General features: G+C 42.7%; 1 protein-coding gene across 10 annotated transcripts in view; it reads right to left on the bottom strand.

Moving 5' to 3' along the window:
- Positions 1-2,991: 2,991 nt before the first annotated feature.
- The window catches only part of LRBA (LPS responsive beige-like anchor protein), a 749,961-nt gene continuing 744,124 nt past the window's right edge, over positions 2,992-8,828 (bottom strand). For all 10 annotated transcript variants that reach the window (XM_015101368.4, XM_060400971.1, XM_060400970.1 and 7 more), the window contains 2 exons: positions 8,408-8,559; positions 2,992-4,096 (listed from right to left, as the gene is read on the bottom strand). In XM_015101368.4, coding sequence (XP_014956854.3) covers positions 4,006-4,096; positions 8,408-8,559 — 243 coding nt within the window. In that variant the 3' untranslated portion in view covers positions 2,992-4,005. The remainder of the gene's footprint in view (positions 4,097-8,407; positions 8,560-8,828) is intronic.

Below are 8,828 nucleotides of genomic sequence, written 5' to 3'. Positions count from 1 at the left end.
CCATCACCCAGTGACAGCAGAGAGTGGCAGCGCCTGCCCACCACGCTCAGCATGCGCCCCTCCCCGCAGTGTGCGGACACAGGGCTGTGGAGGAACCTATCGGGGCTGCAGTGCAGGAGCGGGCGGGGCTGATGCAGGAAGGAGACCCAGACCGGGTCAGAGCTCTCAGCCCTCTCTGGGAAAGACATATCAAAGGTCCCCAGTGAAACTGTCCTGTCAAAGTCCTGTCCGGCTGGATCTAAAATGTGTGACATTTATTTTTTTAAAATGTTTATTCATTTATTTGACTGGGCTGGGTCTTAGTTTCAGCATGTGGGATCTAGTTCCCTGATCAGGGATTGAGCTGGGCCCCCTGCATTAGAAGCGTGGGATCTTACCCACTGGGGCACCAGGGAAGCCCTTTAAATTCAATCATATTTGTGGAAAAGGGTGCAAAGTGGACGTGCAGTCTGGCTGCGTCCAGATTCCCTGGCCATCTGCCAGCTTGACCCCTGCGACCTCACTGCCCCTCTGACAGCGGAGTGGGTGCGGGGGGTGGACACACGGCCTCGGGTGTGGGCAGGCCCCTGGCGGGCTCCGTTCTCCCTGCTGAATAGGGGTGGGCAGCCTGGGTAGGAAACGCCCAGCCTCGGATCCTGCTTCCCGTGGTTCCCAGGGAGGGGGCCGTCCCGCATGCTGAGAAGCAGAACTGAAGGATGGGGACACTTCAAGGCAGAAGGCTCCTTCTCAGTGGACTGCCTGATGGAGCGTGTGTTTATGGATGCTGGGTCCACGGTGGGAACAAGCTTCTCCTGGGTGTGTTGTTCACCACTGCATATCGGCTGGTGTTCCCTCTGCTCCAAGCCTCGTGCCTTCTCCTGGAGGTGAGGGCTGTTTCCTTCGTTACAGAGCCTCAGGGACTTAATGGACGATGTCTCAGCCGGAATCCACAGCATCGGCGAGAAAAACCGCACTCTTCCGAGGCAGGGCGACTTCAGGTAGCGCGCTCTCTGCTGTGTGGGCTCCCGGCTGCTGAGGGTCATCCAGTTTCAGCCCACAGCACCTCAGTTTTGACCTGTTTTCATAGATGGTTTACATGTATTTGAAATTTTTTTATTGGAGTATAGCTGCTTTACAGCAGCGAGTTAGTTTCTGCTGTTCAGCAGACTGTAGCAACTGTATGTTTGCGTATGTCCCGGCTTTTGGACTCCTTCCCCATTTAGGTCACTGCAGAGCGAGGCCCCTGTGCCGTACAGGGGGCTCTCCTCAGTCATCTGGTTTATGCCTAGTATGGTCTACATGTACACAGCTGATGCGCACCGATCCCACTCTCCGGAGTCATCCACCCCCTCTTCCTCCCTTGGTGTCCACGTTTGCTCCGTCTGTGTCACTGTTTCTGCTCTGTGTATGGGATCGCCCACCAGCTTTTCAGATTCCACATGTATGTGTTAATATACACTTTGTTTTTCCTCTTCCTGACTGACTGCATTCTGTGTAACAGTCTGGTCTACCCACATCTCTACAAGTGGCCCAGCCTTGCTCCTTTTTATGACTAATATTCCACTGTATATGCTTTCCACATCTCTATCCATTCTTCTGCTGATGGACCTAGACGTAATTTTTTTAAAGGAGTGAAAATTGGATAAATACGTGAATGTTGGGTAGATCCTAACATATACTGTACTGAGCAGATTCTATTGCCCAGAAGCCCCGTGTTGATGCCAGCTGAGTTCGTTTTATGAGTACATGTAGCTGACCCTCCACAGCCAGAGTTCTACATCTGTGGTCAGTGGAAGCTGTGGGTGCAGGGAGCAGCTGAGGTAGTGTGCTGATCCCAGCTGTTAAATGTTTCAGTGGATTCTCCTAGTTGTAAGTTTTAAAACAACGGAGGCAGTGGAGGCACTGATTGTCTTCTTAGGCAAAAGGAAGCTGCTTCATGAACTTGGCTTCAGGCTTGTTAACATGGAGTCAAGTATCAGATGCCTGGTATGTGACTTAGAGATTCCTGTTCCTTCTACCACTTTGCATGAAGCTCCCAAAGTGTGACATCACAGGTTGATACGCTGAGGATATTCACTGAGCAGTAACTCACGTATGTCTTTGATTTGGAGATGTACTTCCCTCGCCCACGTTTCAGCATCGATTGTTTTGTTAGTGGTTTGTAAAACAACTGTAACTGTGGATGTTAGAATAGTGTATAAAATTCTTTGGTTTTATGGTTAAAGGTCTAGTGTTCTCATTTAATTAAGAGGGAGCTCTCTGGCCAGAGGCCCATTTTCCCTGTTTTTATTCAAGAGAATTTCTCTATTGGTTATTGTTTGAAAACTGAATGAACCAAAGTTTAATGTTTTCTTTGAGAATAACTGTATTATCATTGTTTCAAAATTCGAAGTAAAATTGCTAGAAGCTGACATGGTTCTAGGTACCTATATAAGCATGCTGTGCTGGGAACAACAGGGCTTGGTTTAAATTCTGGCTTAGTGCTAATACTGAGCTGTCTAGATCTAAGCCAAGTGTATTAGTGTCACTAAATCTTTAATTTTCTCAACTATAAGCATAGTGTTATTTTGATGATTACATGGACTAAAGTACTTGTTCTAAAAAAAAAGGAAAAATTTTTCCAACAATTCAATTACAAATACATTTTATTTTTCTGTCAAACCGAGTTGTTCCATTCCTAATTTTTGCTTTTAGAAAAGAGCTGAATGTGTAGAAAAAATGGTGCATGTGTGCTAAGCGGCTTCAGTCATGTGCAACTCTCGAGACCCCATGGACTCTAGCACACTAGGCTCATCTGTCCATGGGATTCGTGAGGCAAGAATATTGGAGTGAGCTGCCATGCCCTCCTCCAGGGGATCTCCCCAACCTGGGGAGCAAAGCTAGTCTCTACCTGCATTGGCAGGCAGGTTCTTTACCACTAGCGCCATCTGGGAAGCCCAGAAGGAAAGGAGGTCACCCCTTTTAGGCAAGTTGCAAGAGAAACAGAGATGGAATGTCAGTTTCAACTCAGAGTTCACAACTTACAAAGTATTTATTTATGCCATACAGACCTTTTCTCAGATATTTTTCACAGAATTCCACACAGCAATCGACTAGAAAAGTAGAATTCTACAACACCAAAATAACATTTTCATAGTACAAATTGCTAATCAAAAGGAAGAGGAAGATTGTTTAATAACAAATAGAAGGTAAAACAAGGGTTGCTTCACACAGCACCCAGTAGCCACAGGGCTCAGCCTCAGTACGGGGGCACAGTCAACCCTCAGGGTGAGCTTTGGTACTTACTTGCATTTACTTTAAAAGGAAAACAAAGTGCTGAGCCCAAGAACATCTCCATCATTTCGTTCTGATCTGCTACGAGGACAGATGAAGAAAACACTGCAATATTTCACACTTGCTAGAACAGTAGGTCCCTTAAGATGACCACACAATAAAATAAGCCTCCCCCAAACCATAATTTTCTAGGTCTAAAACATGCTTGAAAGATAATAATATTGATAGAAATAATTCATTGAGATGTTTCAAATTACATTTACCATAATTTAAACATGACTATTTAAATCCCAGAAATTTCTGTGCTGAAGAAGCACAGTTGTTTGGAAAAATACAGAACCCAAAGTACAGCATAAAATTCCCGTGTCCCAGGATTATAACCCATTTCCTTCTTGTTAAAATCATACATTCTCAAGATTACAGATAAATGGGAAGTATTTTTCATATATAACTAGAATAAGTGGGTTTACTTACTCCACTCTTTCTGTAATTGGTGAAAATAGACTTCTCATTATGACTAAAAATATAGATTTTTTTAAAACTACAGAACCCAGCAGCCAGTTTTCTGCTTTGCTATTCCCCCCCAAAAAAGTCAAGCAAAGTCTACAAAAATAGCAATTAACTTTAAAAAATATTTTGCTTCTTGGAGCAAATTGAAATTACATTCGGATGTGATAGCTATTTCTACGAGAAAGCTGCTCAGGGCACTTCCTGTGCTGGGGCTGGGGGCACGGCTGAGCCCAGCTGTCACCATCAGTAGCGGCTTTGGTACTCGTGGTGCCACCGGTTAAAGTCGTTGTAGAACAGAACGATGCTTCCTGAGGCCATGCCAGCAATGATGCACCTGGGAGGAGCAGAGAGAGGAGGCGTTTACAAACCCAGGAGTCTTCTAAGGCTCTGCTACTAAAGAAAGGCCTGCCTCCCCACAGCCACGCAGTAAATACAGCAGATGGCAGCCAGACCTACAGTTTGTGAGGGTTGTGGTATGTTTTCTGATAACTAAAATGCAGTCTTGGGTAAGCTCAGAGTCCTACCTCCGTCACATTGTAAGGGTCCAATCCACAGCTCGCCTTTATGTTGCAAGTACAGCCAGTACGTGCAGGATGAGTCACAAACCTGAACAGACTAGCCATTTCTGAGGCAGGGAGGCTGGGCAAGTGAATTTTGTATATTAGGTATCAGAATGAAAATAATGACAATCTCAAAGCAGCTGTTGGTGGAGGATCAATCACAGAGGTATTTGCCATATACAAAATGAAAGCAGACTCAGAGATCAGTGTTGGGCCCAGTTTCGGCTGTGCTCTGCGGACCACCACACTGCGTCCACCTTGCTGAGGGTTGCCACCCGCTGACATGCTCCCTGCAGGAGCTGCGCCCGCTTCCCCCCGGCCCCGAGCAGGTGGTGCAGGGAAGAGATGGAGCAGTAAGACAGGGAGTGCAGAGCGGCCTCTCTGGGAGGCAGACGCCTGTTGATCATCCTAGACCCTCCTCTGTCTAACCCTCTCGGTCTCAGGTTTGGTTAGGACAGTCCTTAGAGGTCATCCTTAGTAGTGCCTCGTATCGAAATTAGGGACTAAAATGTGTCACAACAAAAACCCAACTAAACACAAAAGGCAGCGATGAGGATATGAGGGGCAAAAAAGCACTGAGACATGTAGAAAGCAAATAATACAATGGCGAGAGTCTCTCCCTGTCGGTAATTACTTTACGTGTAAGGTGATTAAATTCTCCAATCAGGAGGCAGAGAGACTGGCAAAATGAATAAAGACGTGACCAAACTATATGCCGTGTACCAGAGACTCCCTGATCTAAAGACAAACAGGTTGAAGGGATGGGAAAAGATATTCTATGCAAATAATAATGAAAACGGAGCTACAGTGGCTATACTAATATCAGACAAAATAGGTTTTAAGTTATAAGAGACAAAGAAGGATGCTATATAGCAATGATAAAAGGTGTCAATTCATCAAAAGCATATAGCAATCACAAACATACATGAACAAACAGCAGGCTCAAGACATATGGAACCAACACTGACGGAACTGGAGAAGCAGCTCTGCAGTAATAGTTGGGAACTTCAGTAATGGGTAGAACCACCAGAAGGAAGGAAGCGAATTATTCAACAGTATCTGAACAAACTAAAAACCAGTTGGGCCTAAGACATATATAAACATTCGCCCAACACAGCGTGCACAGTGGGCATTCTCCGAGATAAGCCATACGGTAGAGCACAAAACACTTGAGATACATTTTAAAAAGATTGAAATCATACAAAGTATTTTTCCTAATCACAACAGAATTAAACTAGACATCAATAACAGAAGCAAAATTGGTTAAGTTTGACCTGATAGGTCAAAGGAAAAGTCTCTAGGGAAATTAGAAAATACCAAGACAGATGAAAACAAAACAACAAGCCAAACCTTACAGGAGGCAGCAAAACCAGCGCTAAAAGGGAAGTTGATAGCTGTAAACACAGATACTTAAAAACAAGAAATATCTCAATCAGTAACCTAATTCTACACCTTAAAGAACGAGAGAAAGGCGCCAAGTAAACCCAAAGCTAAGCAGGAATGAAACAGTAAAAATCAGAATGGGAATAGAAGATAGACTGAAAAGTCAAAGGCAAATTGGTTCTCTGAAAAGGTAAACAAAATCGACAAAATGTGAGACTAAGAAAAAAGACTCGAATTACGAAAAAATCATAAAGTGGAGACATTATTACCAATTATATAGAAATAGAAGTATTATCCAAGTACTAGGAACATCCATATGCCAACAAATAGAATAATCTAGATGAAATGGAAAAGTTCTTAGAAACACACATTATTCCACAATTTAATCACAAAGAGGAAATCTGAATAGACATAGCTAGTAATGAGACTGAATCAGTAATTACAACCCTCTCATTACTGAGAACTTCACCAGAGACGTCTACCACACATTTAAAAAAGAATTAACACCAAACACTTTTAAAAACTAAAGAGAACATTTCCTAAGTCATTCAATAAGGCCGACACACCCTGATATCAAAGTGAAACAGACACCGCCAGAAATGAAATCACAGACTATCCCTATGATGACTTATACAAAAATCTTTAACACACACCAGCAAACCAAAGTCAGTAGCATATTATGAAGATTATACACCATGAAGAAAGTGGGATTTATTCTTGGAATATAAGGATTGTTTCAATTTTTGTTTGATATACAAAAACCAATTGTAATATATCACATCAATAGAATTAAAAACAAAAAATCCCATGTGAGAAAAGGCATTTGACAAAATCCAACATCCTTTCGTGATTAAAAAAAAAAAACCAAAAACTAAGACCAGATGGAAAGTACCTTAACACAATAAAGGGCATTTATGAAACATTTCCAGCTAACATTATATTCGGTGAACACTGAAAGTTTTCCCCCTCTTACTGGGAATAAGACAAGGATACCTGCTTTCATCACTTCTAGTCGATATAGTATGAACAGCCCCAGCCAAAGCAATTAGGCAAGGAAAAGAAATAAAGAATCTAAATCTCAAGGGTGTCCAAACAGCCAAAACAATCTCAAAAAACCACAACAGAATTGGATATCTCACACTTTCTGATTTCAAAACTTAATATAAGAATTGAAAGAGACACGTGTACCCCAATGTTCATCGCAGCACTGTTAATAATAGCCAGGACATGGAAGCAACCTAGATGTCCATCGGCCGACAAATGGATAAGAAAGCTGTGGTATATATACACAATGGAATATTACTCAGCCATTAAAAAGAATGCATTTGAATCAGTTCTAATGAGGTGGATGAAACTGGAGCCTATTATACAGAGTGAAGTAAGCCAGAAAGAAAACACCAATACAGTATACTAATGCATATATATGGAATTTACAAAGATGGTAACAATAACCCTGTATGCGAGACAGCAAGAGAGACACAGATGTAAAGAACAGACTTTGGGACTCTGTGGGAGAGGGAGAGGGTGGGATGATTTGAGAGGGTAGCATTGAAATGTGTGTATTATCATATGTGAAACAGATCACCAGTCCAGGTTCTATGCATGAGACAGGGCGCTCAGGGCTGGTGCACTGGGATGACCCTGAGGGATGGGGTGGGGAGGGAGGTGGGAGTGGGGTTCAGGATGGGGAACACATGTACACCTGTGGCGGATTCATGTTGATGTTTGGCAAAAACCACTACAATATTGTACTTAGTCTCCAATAAAAATAAATTAAAAAAAAAAACCTTACTATAAAGGTGTAGTAATCAAAACAGTGTGGTATTGGCTTAGAGACAGACATGCAGACCAGCAGAATAGAGACCAGAAAACCTCTCACATATATGGACAGTCATTTCAACAAACAGTGCTGGGAAACTGACACCCACATGCAAAAGAAAGATCATATGCAAATATTAATTAAAAATGCATCGAAAGGTAGACATGAGTTAAAACTACAGAACACTTAGCAAATATAGAGGAAAAACTTCAAGACATTGACTTTTGCAGTGATCTTGCATATAACACTGAAAGCATAGGCAGTAACAGAAAAAATAAATTAGACTTCATTTAAAAAGATTCTGCATATCAAAGGACACTATGAGATGAAATAATGAAAACGTTTTGGAAATTGATAGTGGTGATAGTTGTACAACAATGTGAGTATCCTTGATGTCACTGAATTATGCAGCATCAAAAATAGTTTTAGTAGTAAGTTTTATGTATACTTTATCACAATAAAGATGTTAAAAACTAAAATGAGAGACTATATTAAGAAGAAATAAGATGTTGGATAAAGACTATCTCCCCAAAATGAAGATTTTAGGAAATAAGCCAGATTTCTCAATGGAATCATTATGGAACAGATGGCGTGTCACAAGAAATTTTGTTTAAGAAAAAAAGGTACTTTAAGAGTCTAGAAACTTTACAGCAATATAATTGGAGCCTTTGTTACTTAAATCCTGTCTAACCCAAGACAAGATAGCCTCTGTCCACAATTGGCAAAGTCATCAAAGAAAAACATGCCTTTTAAAAAGTATCTTGGAAATTCCAATACTCACTGGCTTCTTCAGTTGCACTGGTGACTGGCCCAGCCCAGCCCATCTACACAGATCCCTGGACAGATTTTACCGCCACCAGTATAGCCCCCGTTCCAGTGTTACCTCTGGTCGTAAGACAGGGCCATGGCCCGGATCCCGGCATCGCAGCCTGGATAGGCGAACAGCTGCTTGAGGTCAGACACCTGCCAGACCATGAGCACACCGTTGTCCCCTCCGGTGAGCAGGTACTGTCCATCCCGGCTCAGCTGGATGGCCTGGGGAGACACAGCAGCGTTCAGCAGGGTCGGGGCTCCAGGAAAGCCTGCCCGCCCCAGCCCACACCTCTGAGTAATTCGACATGAAGCCAGCTACTATGGCGTAGGGAGAAGGGAGGGAGTGTGTGTTCCTGAGTAGTTTTCAGGAAATCATGAGTCACAGAAGACTTTTGCTGTTTTTCAAATATCATACAGGCAAAGGTAGGCAGTGCTTTTTTTTTTTTTTTAATTTGTGCTTTTTTAAGGATGAGGTGCCAAAGTCTTCCAAC

This window comes from Ovis aries, chromosome 17 (assembly GCF_016772045.2).
Source record: "Ovis aries strain OAR_USU_Benz2616 breed Rambouillet chromosome 17, ARS-UI_Ramb_v3.0, whole genome shotgun sequence".
NCBI lineage: Eukaryota > Metazoa > Chordata > Mammalia > Artiodactyla > Bovidae > Ovis > Ovis aries.
The sequence above is the reverse complement of the archived record's forward strand: the minus strand, read 5'-3'. Positions and strand labels throughout refer to the sequence as shown.